This window comes from Piliocolobus tephrosceles, chromosome 4, assembly GCF_002776525.5.
Source record: "Piliocolobus tephrosceles isolate RC106 chromosome 4, ASM277652v3, whole genome shotgun sequence".
In the NCBI taxonomy this organism is placed as follows: domain Eukaryota; kingdom Metazoa; phylum Chordata; class Mammalia; order Primates; family Cercopithecidae; genus Piliocolobus; species Piliocolobus tephrosceles.
Genome location: NC_045437.1, coordinates 174,739,164 through 174,761,303, shown reverse-complemented (window position 1 = coordinate 174,761,303; position 22,140 = coordinate 174,739,164). Strand labels below are relative to the sequence as shown.

Here is a 22,140-nt window from a genome sequence, read left to right as displayed (position 1 = left end):
CTGACTGAAATTTTCAGAACAATATTTTGGCATCAAATACATTCAGCAAAGAACAAATGACAACTTTTATTCAGATTTACTTTGTAATTTTATAATATTGTACTTCCTTAAGCTTTTCATCTCCAAAGTCCAGTATAGACAATTTAGTCAATTAAATAAGAGAACAATCTTTCAGTGGTATATAAAGGAATTTGAAGGAGAAATGAACTGATTTAACCAAAAACAGGAAAACACAAGTCCAGAGCTTTGAATTCATTTCAAATTCAGAAATGTTTTAACTCTTTCTACGCTACTCCAACTTTTTAAAAAGTTGTTCTGGTTTTTGTTTTTTTGAGATGGAGTCTCTCTCTGTCACCCAAGCTGGAGTGCAGTGGCGCGATCTCGGCTCACTGCAACCTCTGCCTCCTGGGTTCAAGTGATTCTCCCGCCTCAGCCTCCCAAGTAGCTGGGACTACAGGCACGTATCACCATGCCCGGCTAATTTATTTTCATATTTTTAGTAGAGACGGGGCTTTGCGGTGTTAGCCAGGATGGTCTTGATCTCCTGACCTCATTTGTGATCAACCCTCCTTGGCCTCCCAAAGTGTTGAGATTACAGGCGTGAGCCACCGCACCCAGCCTAAAAAAGGTTTTAGCCACCAAACTCTAAAATATGACATTCTTTACTAAGATATAAAAATAAAAGTATCCTCTTCACATTAATATAATTTAATTATAATTAAATCCTGACTTAGCTGTGTCATATGCTAATCATTTCACTTCTCTTTCTGTTTTTCTCTTCTGAAAATAGGGGATAAGAAAAACCATTTAGGTTTTTGTGAAGAGATTTTAAAAGGTTATTTACATAAAGTACATACCACAATGTCACATACTGTAAATAAACATTCATACAAACTGTCAGAAAATGATCCTAGTATTGGTTAAACATTCTGAATTCCTATAAAATCAGAGCTCATGATTTGAGAAGACTGGTAAAGCACTGCTAAGCAGTTATTAAAACAGACTCACAGCAGCCAACAGAAACGTCTTTGAGAACACTTTTTTTTTTTTTTGAGACGGAGTCTTGCTGTGTTGCCCAGGCTGTAGTGCGGTGGCGCAATCTCGGCTCACTGCAAGCTCCGCCTCCTGGGTTCACACCATTCTCCTGCCTCAGCCTCCTGAGTAGTTGGGACCGCAGGCGCCTGCCACCATGCCGGTTTAATTATTTTTTGTATTTTTAGTAGAGACGAGGTTTCACCGTGTTAGCCAAGATGGTCTGGATCTCCTGACCTCATGATCTGCTTGCCTCAGTCTCCCAAAGTGCTGCGATTACAGGCGTGAGCCCACACCCGGCTTTTTTTTTGTTTCTTTGAGACGGAGTCTCGCCCTGTCACCCAGGCCCGAGTGCAATGGTGTGATCTTGGCTCACTGCAACCTCCGCCCCCCGGGTTCAAGCAATTCTCCTGCCTCAGCCTCCCGAGTAACTGTGATTAGAGGCGTGCGCCACCATGCCTGGCTAATTTTCTTGTATCTTTAGTAGAGACAGGGTTTCGCCATGTGAAACCTGTGGCCAGGCTGGTCTCAAACTCCTGACCTCGTGATCCACCTGCCTCGGCTTCCCAAAGTGCTGGGATTATAGGCGTGAGCCACTGCGCCCGGCCAAGAACATTCTTAAAAGCTGACAATATATGGCAGAAGTGTGCTGTGCATTTTCCAATGGCTTCCAGCCAACACCAATATAATGAAAGGAAATTTTTTCCAGATCTCCTGTTTCCTAACCCTGAAAACCACATATTTTTAAAAGAGAAGGAGCAGAAGGGAGTGATATGTTGATAGTATTTCACTGACAAATCACAACATTAAACTCAGAAATATCATTATAGAGATTTTTTTCCAGGTAAGTATAATTACAGATAAAAAGACAGTATCACCACCATCACTGAGTAAAGGTCAAGAATGGAGGCAAGTTATCTACCATAAAAAAAATTCTTATTGATAAGCCTGCAGATACAGCTTAGGCAAATGATACAAAACAACTCAATAATGTCCCCACGATCCCAAGGAATCTGTGTCTACAAGAATACTTGACACCTAAGTTCTGCAATTTTTAACCTGTTGATGACAAATCCCAAAACAGACTCTCGGTCTTTATTTCAGAAGTGAAGGGCAGCAGGACCGAGAGGACCAACAAACAAGGCTATTAATAAAATGATCAAAGATGCAACCCTTGAAGCAAACTACTGAGGTGATCATCTGCTTTGTGTTGAGACAGTCTGTCATTTAATCCAACAAAAATATGAAAAAGAAAACCCCAAACTGCATGGAAAAACGACTGACAGGGTGGTGAATGCAATCAGTAAAGATCAGGAAAATAATATTAAAAACAAAAGCACTACTGGTAAGGGTGTTAATTTACATGATTTCTCAATAATTTCACCCCATATTGGAAAAAAATTTCTTCAAGTAACAGAGTCATACTAGCTGGGATATTTTTATATTTAATTACTAAAAATCAGGAGTAATGGCTCAACTTTGTTTCAAATGGAGAAGAAACACAAGTGTACAACAAAGTCAATGAAGAATATCTGGACTTTTAAAATAACCCAACCCAATCCCCTTTTACTATATTTTTAAAATGCTGTTATCTTTTCCAATTTTTTATTAAAATATAATACACAAATGGAAAGATGTACATGTAAGTATAAAGACTAATGAGTCTTTACCCACACACTCAATATAACCAGCATCCAACAGAAAATCCAGACTAAAGAACATGACCAGTATCCCAGAAGCCTCCATATAACCTTTCCGGACACTAACCCACCCCTCAACTCTAACATCATCATCTAGTTTCACCTTTTTTGGTACTTTTTATAAATGTAATCACATCGTACGTATTCCTTTGTATCTGGCACCTTCCTTTCAACATTATTGCAAGATTAATCCCCACTGCTGTGTGCAGCCGCACATCATTCATTCTTATTGCTGTTTTTATTCTGTTAATGGGCATGCGGGTAGATCCCACTTTGTGATAATTACAAACAAGGCAGCCACCAACATTCTGATATATGTCTTTTGGAGAACATACATAGGGTATACACTCAGGAATACCTGAAATTTAAAATAAACCTGGTCTAATCTGCATACAGCACATTTTCCAAAAGTGATCTATTAATTTTAAAAAATATAATAAAAATAAGTAAAACCTATCATTTCCCTTATATTACTATTACATACTTTTGAGATCTTGTTAGTTGCCACACAAATAGTCATTTTTCCCTCTGTGTTCCAGTGTCATTTAATCACTAGCTCTATCACAGAAGTGACCGCACAACATTGTAATTCATTTTTTATACTTGTTTCCACAGCCCCAGAAAAGCAGGGGCGAAATCTAACACAACTTTGTATTCCCAGCTCACATAATACTCTCAGGATTTTATGAACAAATGAGTGAATGTCTAGATAAAATAACAATAATTTAAAATATGCAAGATAGTTTACCACTTACCTCTGTTTCTGTCATTAACAAGTTTAGTTCAGATATTTGACTCTTCACCTGGCTTTCCTTACCAATAAGGTAATCAATATCCTTTGAAAGTTTTTCCTGTTGAAACACATTCATAACACAAATGGACAAAACGGGAGTTTAACAAAGACCGTGCAGAGTTTTTTGTGTTTTTTTTTTTTAATTACACAGGACTCATCCTCTTCTACAGCCTCTGATAAACAGATAATAAAATCAACTATGGCAATTATCATTATGAACCTAAACAGTTAATGGCCTTAGGCACAGAGGGCCAAAGGATGTATGAAATATTAGAATCAGTTGGAAAAAAAGAACAAGGTAATAATAGTCAAAACTTCTGAATAAAAAATAATACATTTTTATTGTTTCACTGTCATTCCTAGAGCTCCTGCTCCTAAGGCTTCTAAGTAAATGGAAGAGCAGCAGTTCAAATAGTTTTGTCTTCAGATTTTACAATTTACTCTCACAAACACCCACGTGCACACACACACACACACACACCTATACATAATAGGAATAGCAACAAAGAGCCTTCCAAAATAATATTCACAGTCCATCCCAGCCTATTAAATAATTACACAATAATGAAAATAGTTTTATAAAAACAGGCAATTTCCAGAGCTCACTGAATAGTCTGCCTGTAAGGCAGACATTTTGAAGTAAGTATAGTTTCTTTCCCATAGAAATACCGTCATAGGTTTTGGTGACATTTCTGGTCTTGCCCAGAAAACCTACACGGAAATACACAAAAAACAAAACACAAAAGCCCCGAAACACCATGGGGTAAAAAGTTGTAACAGAAAAATGTATTCAGAGTCTAAATAAGAACAAGAACATCCACAAAATGACTTTCAAGCTGTAGACCTTACAGGCCGATCTGAGCATTTCAGTCAGGCTCAGTTACCACCAATGACTTGAAAGGAAAAGGGTGCTCAAGAAGGGGGCACTATTAAACACGAAACACTGTTCCGCAGGCTGAGGCACTTCTTACCACCAAGCTGAAAGTCAAATGGCAGTTCTGACAATACCATCCCTAACAGGCCCATGTGGAGATCAGAAGTACTAGGTGCAAGTGGTGGTACCCTTTTTTAACTACGGCAGCAATGAGACAAATTTGTCCATTTAAATTTAAGTGAGGCTTAGTTCTATGATAGCAGCTTACATTAGAACTACAAGATAGGAAAAGATAAATTAATTGACTCAAAGAGGTAAGGACCAGAGAAGAATACAGGGCAGAATTCAGATGCATGATCTAAAAGCACCACTCTCTGAGTTTTAATGCTCAAAGTATCTGGCCAACTACATGTTTATCTGAGAATAGCTTTTATCTGAGACAGCTCCAGTCATAACAGTCCCCACAAACATAGCCAGTTTGTTTTAAAAGACTAGATCAGTTTTGTCTCCAAAAAGTATATGCACCACACAGAAAATAGGCACTGAAGATTAAAATGTAAAAAGACAAGGCTACCACTAACTCCTTTAGATAAATCAGGACCCCAGTTCTTTAGGCACTAATCAGAGGCTAATTTCTCAGGGAATTCAAAACTGCACAGAAGCTTTCCTCTGGATGGGTCGTTCTCAAACACCAGTGTATATCAGAGTCTCCTGAGGGCAAACCAAGAACCCTGAGGAGATGCAGCTGAGTCCAAGGAGGCCATACGTTGCAAAGCACGTACCTAAGAAGAGACTGTTGTAAAGAGAAAGAACTCCAGAGACACAAACAGTCCCCCTTATATATTCAGCAGTCCTCATCAACTCTTGTGTGTGAGGAAACTGCCCAAGCCCAGGCAAAGAATCACCCTACAGGCCCTGAGGAAACAATGCCAGGAGCTTACACAAGGCTGGGAAGAGTGTCTATTCCCCACTAGTCAGATTAAAAAAAAAAAAAAAAAAAAAAAAAAACCTCAAAATTCACAGGGCATTGAAAAAAGTAATCAAAGGCTTTTACTTCTATAGTCAGGTAACATTAGCCCTTAGAACCAAAAGCTGTTCTGTCCTGCCTCACAAAGTAAGATCCAAACGTTTCCAAGTAACTTAATCACATACTCAAAGAAAACAGCATTTGCAGGAATACAAAAATATCCAATAACTGGCAGCCAATCAAAAATTAGCAGGCATGCAAGGTAGCAGAGAAATATAAACTCTAATTAAAAAAAAAATCAATCAAAACTGACCTAGTAGTGAAACAGAGGAGAGAATTAGTAGGCAAGAACAATTATACAATTATACCTGTATTCCATATGCGCAGAGAAGATAGAGCACAACATAAATATAAAATGCAAAACAAAACAGTTTGCATATATGCAATTAGATAGAGGCAAAAAATGCATACACGTATTGTTAAAGAGAGGAAGGAAACAAAATGGGTAGCAGGTATACAGATGATTTCTTTTAAAAATATTGTTTAAAGGGAAAAAGAAGAAAACCAAAAGTTTTCCGCCACTGCCTGCTTTGCTGTTGATTATCAAATTTGAAAGTTTTAAACATCATCAATAAAGCTAACAGAAACGAAGTAATTCAGTTTTAAATTGTAAAGGTGCCATCAGAATGAACAAAATACTAATTCTACAGGTAAGAAATAAGAATCAAGTGTCTTAAAGCAGCCACAACCCCTTAAAGTATGTCAATCCTATGTATACATTCATTATTATAGACATTGGGCTCATCTGGGTATCATGATGAGGTGTCCTTCATCCTTCTCTCTACCCTCAGACTTCAGAGCTAATGCAATGTAGGTGACAATATATGCCAGGCCTTATCAGCACCACAAATAACTGTTGATCAGAAATACTAACAACCTAATATTAGTAGATCATTAAGTAACACTTTAACTCAGTTTAGTACACAAAAAGCCATATAACACACCATGATTTTATAAATTAAAAGTTAAAGGCATAAAGTTACGAAGAATCAAAATTCTGCTCCAAAAAGAAGTCCTACCTTTAAGGTTTTGTAGGCACTGCTCATGGTGGTTACGCGGTGGTTGGCATGACTACCACCCAACTTACATAGATGGCAAACTGGCCTCCGACACAATTCACAGTACATGTTTATTCTCTCTGTTTCATGTTCTGGGCACATTAAAATCTATTGCGTAAAGAATAAAAGTGTGATTAAGGATCTAGGTTTCAAGTAACCTGACAAACTACCAAAATACAAAGATTTGCTTTACAAAATCACTGAACAAAGCCATTTAAGTGAATATGAATGTAAAAAGAAAAATGGTTGATACATCGCATGAAAATTCTCTATATCGGAATTACTATTTTTCAATTTGAGGGTTCAAATGATTAATGTGTAGATGTTGTTTACAGCCATACCCCTCTGAACGTGCCCAATCTCTTCATAATACGTAAATATTATTTCTCCAAAACTTGTTAGGTTAGAGTTTCATTCCTATCAGATTCAAATGGAATGAACACTTAGCCAAGTTAGAAAGGCCATCTGACCACACTGACGAGGCAATTCTTAACGATCATAGTCAATCTTTTTAATGAAGTACCATAACAATTTATGAGACTCATGGCCTCAGTAACAGAAATCTGTTACTAAAAGAGTCTCAGAAAACTTTATAAGCTTCTAGATGTGTTTCCTTTTACAAATTAATTACAAATGCACTGACCAAATTTGGAACTGTTTTTCTGATTTGTCTACCTTTTTACTCTGTAAACTACTATCGTAGAGGACTAAAAGCTATGTGATAAATAACATATGAAATTTTATGTAAAATAACTGTTTTCATTTGAAAGAAAGGGGAAATTCCTTTTAGTATGTTAATAAAATCAAAAGTTGTTAAAGAGTCCAATAGATTACATTTTAAGCAACTGTAACTTGTCTGATAACTTATAGATATTTATTTATTTATTTATTTATTTATTTATTTATGAGACGGAGTCTCGCTCTGTCGCCCAGGCTGTAGTGCAATGGTGCAATCTTGGCTCACTGCAACCTCTGCTCACTGCAACCTTCACCTCCTGGGTTCAAGCAATTTTTCTGCCTCAGCCTCCCAAGTAGCTGGGATTACAGGCATGTGCCACCATGCCCAGCTAATTTTGTCACTTACATTTAAAAGGAACAAACAAAAAGTACAATATAGAAAGTCCTAATACCAATATATAGCCTCAGGAGAAAAACAATTGGAAAATGTTTCAAGTTTTTCAGCATGTCCAAACTTCCACATCCCCAAAGCCATTACATTTAAAATAAAATACAAAGTTTGTTTATCTGCAAGAAATGATCAAAAGAATTCAACGTTATAGGCAAATATTCCATAGCAATAAGGAACACAATTTTGGACACCATTTTAGAATTTTACTATATTGAGTAGCACTAACTACTTGACAAATGAAATGTTTCTCAGTATAACCTATCTGTATTTCTTTTGGTCTTATCAATCTTTTATTATATTTGTAAATAGGAACTGTAAGGTTATACTTAAAATTTCCTTACATCTTTAATTCACAAAGACCCAAGCTTAATAAAAGTCATTTAATCAAAGGTTATTTCACGGTAGAAATCAATTTAATCATTTAAAAGAAACATTAAAACATCAGGTTGAAGTTACACATTTTTAAAAATTGATGGCCTTGAGCATTTAAAAGGAGGAACATAACAGAGGATTAAAAGCTATCTGATGAATCTACTGTCAGATTGACACAGTTTGAGAAAGGTCATTCAAAATGTGACAGCACAGATTGTTTTTGCCTTAATCTACCAATCCTTCACTATTTAAGAAATAGCTCATAGTTTCAAAAAAACTTTTGAGTTTTTCCCATTTTTTATTATACATTTTTTACACTTTAGAATGCAAATAGATTTCCATACACAGGTTACTACGTTATAAGGAATAAGAACTTGGAAAAACGCAACCACAGGTTTTAAAAATCGATATAAATCAGAAAGAAGTGAAGATATTAAAAGATCAGTTTATTTCCAGGCACACAGCAGGGCAAACAATACATAAACTTCTTTTGAGCAATATTAAAGAAATTACTCAGAACGTTTAAGGAATGCAAATTCTACCTTAGATAACATATAACCATTATATCACAAGCTACAAGCTACAAAATAATAGGCTGTAATTACTTTTATTCATTGTACAATTCTAGCTAACTAAAAACAAAAATATGTTTCGCAGTCAAACCTTTTAAGCAATTATGGATTTATCACACTAAAGCACAAAAAAGCTTTTTAACTTTAACCATTTCAATCTTAAAGAATATATCTGGCCGGGCGTGGTGGCTCACGCCTGTAATCCCAGCACTTTGGGAGGCCGAGACGGGAGGATCACGAGGTCAGGAGATCGAGACCATCCTGGCTAATACAGTGAAATCCCGTCTCTACTAAAAAAAAAAAAATACAAAAAACCAGCCGGGCGAGGTGGCGGGCGCCTGTAGTCCTAGCTCCTCGGGAGGCTGAGGCAGGAGAATGGCGTAAACCCGGGAGGTGGAGCTTGCAGTGAGCTGAGATCCGGCCACTGCACTCCAGCCTGGGCGACAGAGCGAGACTCCGTCTCAACAAAAAAAAAAAAAAAAAAAAAAGAGTATATCTGAGATAACCTTTAATCAGAGTTATCATTACAAACATTCATTTATTATAACAGAATAAACCACAATATTGCCCTCTATTGGTGGGGATGTTTAGCCCCATAGTAACTCCAGCCAACTAGGCCTTAAGTTCTCATACCTGCTTTAAAAGTTATTTCCTTTCTGTCAAGTTCTAGACTCAATAATTTATTTCATAACATTAAGTTACATAAAAGTTTCACAACATTAAGTTAAAGTAACACTCTAATAAAAACTTCACTTACCTTGGGTCTAAAGTTAGTAGTTGGACCAACATACTCATGTTGAGCTTTTATTGTACCCCAAGGATGATGAATTTTGAAGCATTCATTGCAGTAACTTGCACTACAGTCCATGCAGCTTTTTGTGGATTCTTGAGGTGGTGGTTTACAAAGGTCACACATAATGGCTGTGGCTGCCCTAGCTGCCTGCCGATATCTTTCCACAATAGTTTCCAAAGTGAAGTTTCGAAACAGACCATTGATTCCTCGTTCTCCAAGATCCACATCATGCTCACAGCCAGGGCAAGGAAAAATAGTTGTCCTCGGGGTCAATGAATTGCGCTTCCAGCCTGTGTAATTAGTAAGTCTTTGTTTAGTTACAGCTGTAGGAAAATGATTAGAATGAAGGAAAAAGGAGTCATGTCTTAGAGACAGATCTACAAATATCTCACAAAAACAGCATCCAAAGTGGCTCCACATGAAATTTGTATTGTGAAAAGGTTTTTAAAAATTTTTCCTTCGTATACAAAAGACAAGCCCAAGTTATTAGTTATCAAATCAAAAAGGAAAATATTCTATAGAAAACCCACATCAAGCCCATATTAAATCATAAAGATAAAACATATAATACAATACTACATGGGGTCAAGATCTTTTAAAATTATATAATTAGCATTTATAGTTACTTTTATACACTATATCCAAAGGCATTTAAATGAACAGTCTTTGCTGACTGACAGGAAATGAGTCGATACATAAAAGAGCAGGGGTCCCTAGCACAAGGCCTATGAAGAAGTGCCAGGAAGATCCACGGACTATTAGAAATCTTTCATCTATATACACACGCATATTTTCTGGTAAAACCCCACAGCTTTTATCAGATTTTCAAAAGAGTGTGTGACGTGACCACAGAATTTTTAAAAACACTACAATAGAGGGTTTCCCACTGTAGTATTGTTTTATCTGGAAAAACTCAGTAGGGAAGATCATTAGTTAACCGAGTGCAATCTACAGAAGAGTGAAAAATGCATTCATAGACCTATAATTCAGTGATTTTTAAGAGGGACCAACCATTTAATATCTTCTTATGACCTGAAACAAAGAATCATTAAGATTACTTAATTCAGTAAGCCAAAAGTTATCCCAAAAATACTGCCAATAATTTTACAACATATACAAAACAATGAATGACCTTAAACATCACACTTTTTACATTATTATCCCAATTTTAATAAATCAAGAAACCAATGTATGACAGTCCTTACTCACTGGTTCACAGGACTCCAGGGCTGTCCATTTACCACAGGTGCATGCATACCATATTACCCCATTTGTAAATCTGTTCTTTTTTTTTTTTTTTTTTTTTAAGACGGAGTCTCACTCTGTCGCCCAGCCTGGAGTGTGATCTCAGCTCACTGCAACCTCCGCCTCCTGGGTTCAAGCAATTCTCTGCCTCAGCCTCCCGCGTAGCTGGGATTACAGGCGCCCACCACCACGCCTGGCTAATTTTTATATTTTTAGTAGAGATGGTGTTTCACCATCTGGCAAGGCTGGTCCTGAACCCCTGACCTTGTGATTCACCCACCTCAGCCGCCCAAAGTGCTGGGATTACAGGCGTGAGCCACCGCGCCCAGCTGTAAATCTGTTCTTAAGAGTATGTAGTCTTACTTGCCCACAAAATAACTCCCTTAACATAAACACAAACTTCTTAACCTACATTCTTTCACACTACCATGTATCCACTATCAAAAATGAATGGCTGAATTTGGTATACCATGTAACTGTCATCACTCAAAAGAATATCTTAAAAGATGTCTGACATATCAGTTCAGGTAAAATTTAGCAATCAGCCCACAATATGACTTATTGGAAGTGAGTTATAGCATGCTATATGGTACTGGGCCCCAAAATCTACTTATACAACAAACATGCAGAATATTTTAGTATCTTCATTTAAAGATATTTTAACTTTTACATTTTTAAACATTAATGCATACAAAAAAGCTGCCCAATAAAAATTTGAAAATCCTAAAATATATTCAGATAATAATTCTAAAAACATGCAATACAATCCAAAATCTTTCACACCACAGCAGGCATATAATGAAATAAGCAGCAAAGCTACTTTGAAATCACATGCCAATGAAAATTTCATTTAGGAAAAAAAACAAGCCAAACAATTCTGGAAATGGTATGGTGCAGTGGTCAAGTTTAAAAAAATGGAAATTCACATTTAATTGCAGGTTTCCATACATGAACTAGGTGATGAAAATTTAGATAAATAGAAAACTAATATCAAAAATGTTAAAAAATGAGTTATTTTTGGTTTTATGAAGATTATGACCAATTAAAGTAATGGGATAATGAAAAGTAAATAATGACAACAAAATCAAGCTTTAACATGTATGCTGGTGACACCCAGACTTGGGTCCTCAGAAATTTGAAAAACAAAAACAAAAAAGTTTCATCCCTTTTCTGTATACCTCTGCTAATGTATTTTTACAGTAAAAAAAAAAGTGTGAAACACTAAACTTCTTAAATCAGACATTAAATTAAGACGTAATTTTTCACAACTCATTCAAATAGGTATCTTGGCTATCTTTCTCAACAGATCTTGAAAGCTCTCAAATATTTCTTACAAATGCTGAAGAACTTTTATTTCATCTGTCTTATACTTCTTTCACTGTTTTCATAAAAACAAACAGTAGATGTTCAGAGCAATAAAGAAAACGAGAATCTTAGGATATTCTGGGAAGTAAACCTAATGAAAAAAATCAAGGCAACGGAACTAAGAACAAAATGGAAGAGTCAACTTTCTACTTTCCATGGCTGTGCTATCTGATACAGTAGCCATTAGCCACATGTGACTTTTAAAATTTAATTAAAATTAAATAAAATTTAATATTCACTTATTCGGTTACCATAGCCATATTTACAGTTCTCAAGAGACACATGTAGCTAATGGCTACCATATTATATGATACAGGGTTGAACATTTCCAGTATAATAGAAAGTTATATTGCATAGTATTGCTCAATTGCATTAGACAATGAAAAAGAAAAATAGAGGGATCATTGCAAACTAGATTGAAGGACTATCACTAGAGGAAGGACTAGATTGCAGCTCTGACAGAGCAGCATGTGGAGGCTAGCATTGTGAAATTTTGCTCCAGAATGACTATAAAAATAAATTAGGAAAGCTGAGAGGACCCACAGACCCCCTGAAGGAAGCAGACTGCTCCTACAGGACCTGGGAGACACCCTAAATACTGCAGGGGCCCAAACTGTGGAAGTGGGAAAGGGAGATTATCTGCCCCCAAACACACCTCCACTGGGGAAACTGAAGGCCTGGATAACGGGAGAAGATTTTGACCGTACCTGGAGCTGAGTCAATTTAGAGAGCTGAGTGAAATACAAGGGTAGAGGAAGCAGCGGGAAAACCCCTGGAAGCTCACTGGGCCCCCTTCAGGTCGTTTTTGTTGGGCCTCACAGGCAGGGGTCCTTCTGGAGAACAGCCAGAGGCTCTGGGAAAAGGCCACAGGTAGAAGGAAATCTCCAGCTGAAGTTTGATACAATTTGAACTGATGGGGAAGCCTTCTGGCCAGAACTTGGGGGAGCGTGTAAATCCAGTGTGCAGACTCCACAGGCAGGAGAAGGAAAACCGTACTTGCTTTTGCAGCTGGGAGGTGGGTAGACTAGGGCAAGTTCTCAGTCCTGCTCACTCACTGCCTGGAAACAGCACAGTGGAAGTGAGACTGGCCCTTCAGATTGTGTGGGAGCTGGGTGATGCCTGTGACTGCCGGCTTTCCCCCACTTCGTTGACAACCTGCATGACACAGCAGAGGTGGCCATAATCCTCCTAGGAACATAACTCCATTGACCTGGAAAGCTCAACCCCAATCCCCGCAGCAGCTGCAGCAAGAGCTGCTCAAGGAGAGTCTGAACTCAGACATGCCTAGCCCTGCCCCCACCCAATGGTCTTTCCCTACCTACCCTGGTAACTGAAGACAAAGGGCATATAATCTTAGGAGTTCTAGGGCCCTGCCCACCGCTTGTTCCTCCTCCTACCACCACAGTTGATGCCCTTTGGAAAGTGCCACCTCCTGGCAGGAGGCCAACCAGCACAAAAATAGTGCATTAAACCACCAAAGCTAAGAAGCTTCAAAGAGTCCATTTCACTGCCTGCCACCTCCACCAGAACAGGTGCTGGTGGTACCCATGGCTGAAAGACCCGAAGATGGTTCACATCACAGGACTCTGGGCACACAACACCCAATACTGGCCCAGAGCCTGGTATGCTTACTGGGTGGATAGATCCAGAAGAGAGAACAATCACTACAACTCGGCTCCCAGGAAGGCACATCCATAGGAAATGCGGTAGAGTACTACATCAAAAACAACCCGTGGGACAAAAGGAACTGAACAGCAACCCTGAGCCCTAACCTCTCCACTGACACAGCCTACCCAAATGAGAAGTAACCAGGAAACCAACTCTGGTAATATGACAAAACAAGGTTAACACCAGCAAAAATCACGCTAGCTCACCAGCAAGGGACTCAAACCAAGAAGAAATCCCTCATTTACCTGAAAAAGAATCCAGGAGGTTAGTTATTAAGCTAATTGAGGAGACACCAGAGAAAGGCAAAGCCCAATGTAAGGAAATCCAAAAAATGATACCAGAAGTGAAGGAAGAAATGTTCAAGGAAATAGATAGCATACATAAAAAACAATGAAAACTTCAGGAAACAATGGACACACTGATAGAAATGCAAAATGCTCCGGAAAGTCTTAGTAACAGAATTGAACAAGTATAAGAAAGAAATTCAGAGCTCGAAGACAAAGTCTTCGAAATAACCCAGTCCAACAAAGACAAAGAAGACAGAATAAGAAAGTATGAACAAAGCTTCCAAGAAGCCTGGGATTACGTTAAAGGACCCACCCTAAGAATAATCAGCGTTCCTGAGGAAGGAGAGAAATCCAAAATTTGGAAAACGTATTTGGGAGAATAATCGAGGAAAACTTCCCCAGCCTTGCTAGAGACCTAGACATCCAAATACAAAAAGCACAGAGAACACCTGGGAAATTCATGGCAAAAAGATCATTGCCTAGGAACATTGTCATCAGGTTATCAGTTAAGACGAAGGAAAGAATCTTAAGAGCTGTGAGACAAAAGTACCAGGTAACCATACGGAAAACCTATCAGATTAACAGCAGATTTCTCAGCAGAAACCCTACAAGCTAGAAGGGATTGGGGCCCTATCTTCAGCCTCCTAAAAAAAAAAAAAAATTATCTGCCAAGAATTTTATATGCAGCGAAACTAAGCTTCATTTATGAAGGAAAGCTAAGAGTCTTTTTCAGACAAACAAATGCTGAGAGAATTTGCCATTACCAAGTTTTCTCTAAAAGAACTGCTAAAAGGAGTTCTAAATCTTGAAACAAATCCTGGAAACACATCAAAACAGAACCTCTTTAAAGCATAAATCACACAGGACCTATAAAACAAAAATAAGATTAAAAAAACAAAGAAAACAAGGTATACAGGCCAAAAATAGCACAATGAATGGAATGGTACCTCATATCTCAATACCAACTGAATGTAAATGACCTAAATGCTCCACTTAAAAAAAGATAAAGAATTGCAGAATAAGTAAGAATTCACCAACCATCTGCTGCTTTCAAGAGACTCACCTAACACATAAGGACTCACAAAAACTTAAGGTAAAGGGGTGGAAAACGACATTTCATGTGAATGGACACCAAAAGCCAGCAGGAGTAGCTATTCTTATACCAGACAAAACAAACTTTAAAGCAAACCAGTTTAAAAAGACAAAGAAGGACATTATATAATGATAAAAGGCCTTGTCCAACAGGAAAATATCACAATCCTAAACAGATATACACCTAACACAGGGGCTTCCACATTTATAAAACAATTACTAACAGATCTAAAAATGAGATAGACAGCAACACAGCAATAGTGGGAGGTGTCAATACACCACTGACAGTCCTAGACAGGTCATCAAGACAGAAAGACAACAAAGAAACAATGATTTTTTTTTTCCTTTGAGACGGAGTCATGCTCTGTTACCCAGGCTGGAGTGCAGTGGCACAATCTCAGCTCACTGCAATCTCCACCTCTCGGGTTCAAGAGATTCTCCTGCCTCAGCCTCCTGAGTAATACCTGAGGTATTACAGGTGCGTGCCACCAGGCCCAGCTAATTTTTGTACTTTTAGTAGAGACAGGGTTTCACCATATTGTCCAGGTTGGTCTCGAACTCCTGACCTCAGGTGATCCTCCCGCCTTGGCCTCCTAAAGTGCCAGGATTACATGCGTGAACCACCATACCTGGCCAGAAACAATGGATTTAAACTATTCCTTGGAACAAATGGACCTAACAGTTATATGCACAACATTCCATCCAACAACTACAGAATATACATTCTATTCAACAGCACATGGAATTTTCTCCAAGACAGACTGTATGATAGGCTACAAAATGAGCCTCAATAAATTTAAAAATATTGAAATTATATCAAGCACTCTCTCAGACCACAGTGGAATAAAACTGAAAATCAACTCCACAAGGAACCTTCAAAACCATGCAAATACATGGAAATTAAATAACCTGCTCCTGAATGAGCACTGGGTCAAAAAAAAAAAAAAAAAATGAAATCAAGATGAAATTTAAATATTCTTCAAACTGCATGACAACAGTGACACAACCTATCAAAACCTCTGGGACATGGCAAAGGCAGTGCTAAAAGGAAAGCTCACAGCCCTAAACACCTATTATCAAAAAGTCTGAAAGAGCACCAAGAGACAATCTAAGGACACCCCACTAGGAACCAGAAAAACAAGAACAAACCAAACCCAAACCTGGCAGAAGAAAGGAAATAACCAAGATCAGAGCAGAACTAAATGAAATTGAAACAAACAAACAAAAAACCACAAAAGATAAATCAAACAAAAAGCTGGTTCCTCGAAGATAAATAAAATTGATATATCATTAGAAAAATTAACCAAGAAAAGAAGAAAATCCAAATAAGCTCAATAAGGAATGAATCAGGAGATATTACAACTGACACCACAGAAATACAAAAGATCATTCAAGGCAGCTATGACAACCTTTATATGCATAAACTAGAAAACCTAAAAGAGACAGATAAATTATTGGAAAGATACAACCTTCTTAGCTTATTCAGGAAGAATTAGAGACCCTGAACAGACCAGTAACAAGCACCAAGATTGAAATAGTAATTTAAAAATTACCAACAAAAAAAGTCCAGGATCAGATGGATTCACAGCAGAATTCGACCAGATATTTAAAGAACAATTGGTACTAATCCTACTGACACTATTTCAGGAGATGGAGAAAGAGGGAACTCTCCCTAACTCATTCTATGAAGCCAGTATCACCCTAATACCAAAACCAGGAAAGGACACATCAAAAGAAAACTACAGACCAGGCTAGGCGTGGTGGCTCACGATTGTAATGCCAGCACTTTGGAAGGCTGAGGCGGGCAGATCACCTGAGGTCAGGAGTTTGAAACCAGCCTGACCAACACGGAAGAAACCTCGTCTCTACTAAAAACACAAAAAACTTAGCCAGGTGTGGTGGCACATGCCTGTAATCCCAGCTACTCTGGAGGCTGAGGCAGGAGAATCACTTGAACCCAGGAGGCAGAGGTTGCGGTGAGCCAAGATCACGCCGTTGCACTTGAGCCTGGACATCAAGAGCAAAACACTGCTTACAAAAATAATTAGCTGGGTATGGTGGCAGGGACCTGTAATCTCAGCTACTCAGGAGACAGAGACAAGAGAATTGCTTGAACTGGGGAGGCAGAGGTTGCGGTGAGCTGAGATCGCACCACTGCACTCCAGCCTGGGCAACAAAGAGCGAAATTCTGTCTCAAAAACAAAAATAAAAATAAACTACAGACCAATATCCCTGATGAACATAGAAGTTAAATCCTTAACAAAATACTAGCTAACTAAATCCAACAACATATCAAAAAGATAATCCACCATGATCAAGTGGGTTTCATACCAGGATGCAGGGATGGTTTCACATATGCAAGTCAATAAATGTGATACACCACATAAACAGAATTAAAAATAAAAATCATATGATCATCTCAATAGATACAAAAAAGGCATTTGACAAAATCTAGCATCCCTTTATGATTAAGACTCTCAGCAAAATCAGCATACAAGGAACATACCTCAATATAATAAAACCCATCTATGACAAACCCACACCCAACATAATACTGAATGGGAAAGAGTTGAAAGCATTCCCTCTGATAACTGGAACAAGACAAGGATGCCCACTCTCACCACTCTTCTTCAACATAGTACTGGAAGTCCTAGCCAGAGCAATCAGACAAGAAAAAGAAATGAAGGGCAACCAAATCGGTAAAGAGGAAGTCAAACTGTCACTGTTTGCTGATGGTATGATTGTTTGTCTCAAAAACCCTAAAGACTCCTCCAGAAGGCTCCTAAAACAGATAAAAAAATTCAGCAAAGTTTGAGGATACATTAATGTACACAAATCAGTAGCTCTTCTATACAACAACAGTGATCAAGTTGAGAATGAAATCAAGACCTCAACCCCCTTCGCAATAGCTGCAAAAAAAAAAAAAAGCTAAAATACAAAACAAAACAAAACAAAACAAAAAACAGGAATATATTCAACCAAGGAAGTGAAGGACCTCTACAAGGAAAACTACAAAATACTGCTGAAAGAAATCATGGAAGACACAAAAAAATGGAAACACATCCCATGCTCATGGATGGGTAGAATCAAATATTGTGAAAATGACCATACTGCCATGAGCAATCTACAAATCCAATGCAATCCCCATCAAAATACCACCATCATTCATCACAGACTTAAAATAAAAAATTCTAAAATTTATATGGAACCAAAAAAGAGCCTGCATAGCCAAAGCAAAACTAATAAGCAGAAAGAACAAATCTGAAGGTATCACATCACCTAATTTCAAATTATACTTTAAGGCCATAGTCATCAAAACAGTATGGTACTGGTATAAAAATAGGCACATAGACCAATGGAACAGACTAGAGAACCCAGAAATAAGCCCAAATACTTACAACCAACTGATCTTCAACAAAGCAAAGTAAAACATAAAAGTGGGGAAAGGGCATCCTTTTCAACAAATGGTGCTGGGATAATTGGCTAGCCACATGTAGGAGAATGAAACTGGATCCTCATCTCTCACCTCATACAAAAATCAACTCAAGATGGATTAAAGACTTAAATCTAAGACCTGAAACTATAAAAATTCTAGAAGATAACATTGAAAAAACCATTCTAGCTTCTTCTGGGAGGGGTGGAGCAAGATGGCCGAATAGGAACAGCTCCAGTCTCCAACTCCTAGCGCGAGTGACACAGAAGACTGGTGATTTCTGCATTTTCAACTGAGGTACTGGGTTCATCTCACTAGGGAGTGCCGGACAATTGGTGCTGGTCAGCTGCTGCAGCCCGACAAGAGAGAGCTGAAGCAGGGCGAGGCATCGCCTCTCCTGGGAAGCGCAAGGGGGAAGGGAATCCCTTTTCCTAGCCAAGGGAACTGAGACACACAACACCTGGAAAACCGGGTAACTCCCACCCCCATACTGCACTTTAAGCAAATGGGCACACCAGGAGATTATATCCCACATCTGGCTAGGAGGGTCCCACGCCCACGGAGCCTCCCTCATTGCTAGCACAGCAGTCTGCGATCTAACCGCAAGGCAGCAGTGAGGCTGGGGGAGGGGCGCCCACCATCGCTGAGGCTTAAGTAGGTAAACAAAGCCACTGGGAAGCTCGAACTAGGTGGAGCTCACAGCAGCTCAAGGAAACCTGCCTGTCTCTGTAGACTCCACCTCTGGGGACAGGGCACAGCTAAACAACAACAACAACAACAAAAGCAACAACAACAAAAGCAGCAGAAACCGCTGCAGACGCAAACGACTCTGTCTGACAGCTTTGAAGAGAGCAGTGGATCTCCCAACACGGAGGTTGAGATCTGAGAAGGGACAGACTGCATGCTCAAGTGAGTCCCTGACCCCTGAGTAGCCTAACTGGGAGATATCCCCCACTAGGGGCAGACTGATACCCCACAGGGTGGAGTACACCCCTGAGAGGAAGCTTCCAAAGTAAGAATCAGACAGGTACACTCGCTGTTCAGCAATATTCTATCTTCTGCAGCCTCTGCTGCTGATACCCAGGCAAACAGGGTCTGGAGTGGACCTCAAGCAATCTCCAACAGACCTACAGCTGAGGGTCCTGACTCTTAGAAGGAAAACTAACAAACAGGAAGGACACCCACACCAAAACCCCATCAGTATGCCACCATCATCAAAGACCAGAGGCAGATAAAACCACAAAGATGGGGAAAAAGGAGGGCAGAAAAGCCGGAAATTCAAAAAATAAGAGCGCATCTCCCCCTGCAAAGGAGCACAGCTCATCGCCAGCAACGGATCAAAGCTGGACGGAGAATGACTTTGACGAGATGAGAGAAGAAGGCTTCAGTCCATCAAACTTCTCAGAGCTAAAGGAGGAATTATGTACCCAGTGCAAAGAAACTAAAAATCTTAAAAAAAGAGTGGAAGAATTGATAGCTACAATAATTAATGCAGAGAAGGTCATAAACGAAATGACAGAGATGAAAACCATGACATGAGAAATACGTGACAAATGCACAAGCTTCAGTAACCGACTCGATCAACTGGAAGAAAGAGTATCAGCGATTGAGGATCAAATGAATGAAATGAAGCGAGAAGAGAAACCAAAAGAAAAAAGAAAAAGAAATGAACAAAGCCTGCAAGAAGTATGGGATTATGTAAAAAGACCAAATCTACGTCTGATTGGGGTGCCTGAAAGTGAGGGGGAAAACGGAACCAAGTTGGAAAACACTCTTCAGGATATCATCCAGGAGAACTTCCCCAACCTAGTAGGGCAGGCCAACATTCAAATTCAGGAAATACAGAGAACGCCACAAAGATACTCCTTGAGAAGAGCAAGTCCAAGACACGTAATTGTCAGATTCACCAACGTTGAAATAAAGGAAAAATTGTTAAGGGCAGTCAGAGAGAAAGGTCGGGTTACCCACAAAGGGAAGCCCATCAGACTGACAGCAGATCTCTCGGCAGAAACTCTACAAGCCAGAAGAGAGTGGGGGCCAATATTCAACGTTCTTAAAGAAAAGAATTTTAAACCCAGAATTTCATATCCAGCCAAACTAAGTTTCATAAGTGAAGGAGAAATAAAATCCTTTACAGATAAGCAAATGCTTAGAGATTTTGTCACCACCAGGCCTGCCTTACAAGAGACCCTGAAGGAAGCACTAAACATGGAAAGGAACAACCAGTAACAGCCAAACAAACAACCAAAAACATGCCAAAATGTAAAGACCATCGAGGCTAGGAAGAAACTGCATCAACTAACGAACAAAATAACCAGTTAATATCATAATGGCAAGATCAAGTTCACACATAACAATATTAACCTTAAATGTAAATGGACTAAATGCTCCAATTAAAAGACACAGACTGGCAAACTGGATAAAGAGTCAAGACCCATCAGTCTGCTGTCTTCAGGAGACCCATCTCACATGCAGAGACATACATAGGCTCAAAATAAAGGGATGGAGGAAGATCTACCAAGCAAATGGAGAACAAAAAAAAGCAGGGGTTGCAATCCTAGTCTCTGATAAAACAGACTTTAAACCATCAAAGATCAAAAGAGACAAAGAAGGCCATTACATAATGGTAAAGGGATCAATTCAACAGGAAGAGCTAACTATCCTAAATATATATGCACCCAATACAAGAGCACCCAGATTCATAAAGCAAGTCCTTAGAGACTTACAAAGAGACTTAGACTCCCATACAATAATAATGGGAGACTTCAACACCCCACTGTCAACATTAGACAGATCAACAAGGCAGTGAGTTAACAAGGATATCCAGGAACTGAACTCATCTCTGCAGCAAGCAGATCTAATAGACATCTATAGAACTCTCCACACCAAATCAACACAATATACATTCTTCTCAGCACCACATCACACTTATTCAAAAATTGACCACATAATTGGAAGGAAAGCACTCCTCAGCAAATGGAAAAGAACAGAAATTATAACAAACTGTCTCTCAGACCACAGTGCAATCAAACAAGAACTCAGGACTAAGAAACTCAATCAAAACTGCTCAACTACATGGAAACTGAACAACCTGCTCCTGAATGACTACTGGGTACATAACGAAATGAAGGCAGAAATAAAGATATTCTTTGAAACCAATGAGAACAAAGATACAACATATCAGAATCTCTGGGACACATTTAAAGCAGTGTGTAGAGGGAAATTTATAGCACTAAATGCCCACGAGAGAAAGCTGGAAAGATCTAAAATTCACACTCTAACATCACAATTAAAAGAACTAGAGAAACAAGAGCAAATACATTCAAAAGCTAGCAGAAGGCAAGAAATAACCAAGATCAGAGCAGAACTGAAGGAGAGAGAGACACAAAAAACTCTCCAAAAAATCAATGAATCCAGGAGTTGGTTTTTTGAAAAGATCAACAAAATTGACAGGCCGCTAGCAAGACTAATAAAGAAGAAAAGAGAGAAGAATCAAATAGACGCAATAAAAAATGATAAAGGGGATATCACCACCGACCCCACAGAAATACAAACTACCATCAGAGAATACTATAAACACCTCTACGCAAATCAACTAGAAAATCTAGAAGAAATGGATAATTTCCTGGACACTTACACTCTTCCAAGACTAAACCAGGAAGAAGTTGAATCCCTGAATAGACCAATAGCAGGCTCTGAA

At 38.7% G+C, this 22,140-nt stretch overlaps 1 protein-coding gene across 1 annotated transcript in view; it reads right to left on the bottom strand.

The window, feature by feature from the left end:
* TRIM36 (tripartite motif containing 36) overlaps window positions 1–22,140 on the bottom strand; it is a 55,114-nt gene that overhangs the window by 12,963 nt on the left and 20,011 nt on the right. The window contains exons 3-5 of the mRNA XM_023197646.2: window positions 9,315–9,640; window positions 6,446–6,592; window positions 3,488–3,583 (exon numbers count right to left, since the gene is read on the bottom strand). Coding sequence (XP_023053414.1) covers window positions 3,488–3,583; window positions 6,446–6,592; window positions 9,315–9,640 — 569 coding nt within the window. The remainder of the gene's footprint in view (window positions 1–3,487; window positions 3,584–6,445; window positions 6,593–9,314; window positions 9,641–22,140) is intronic.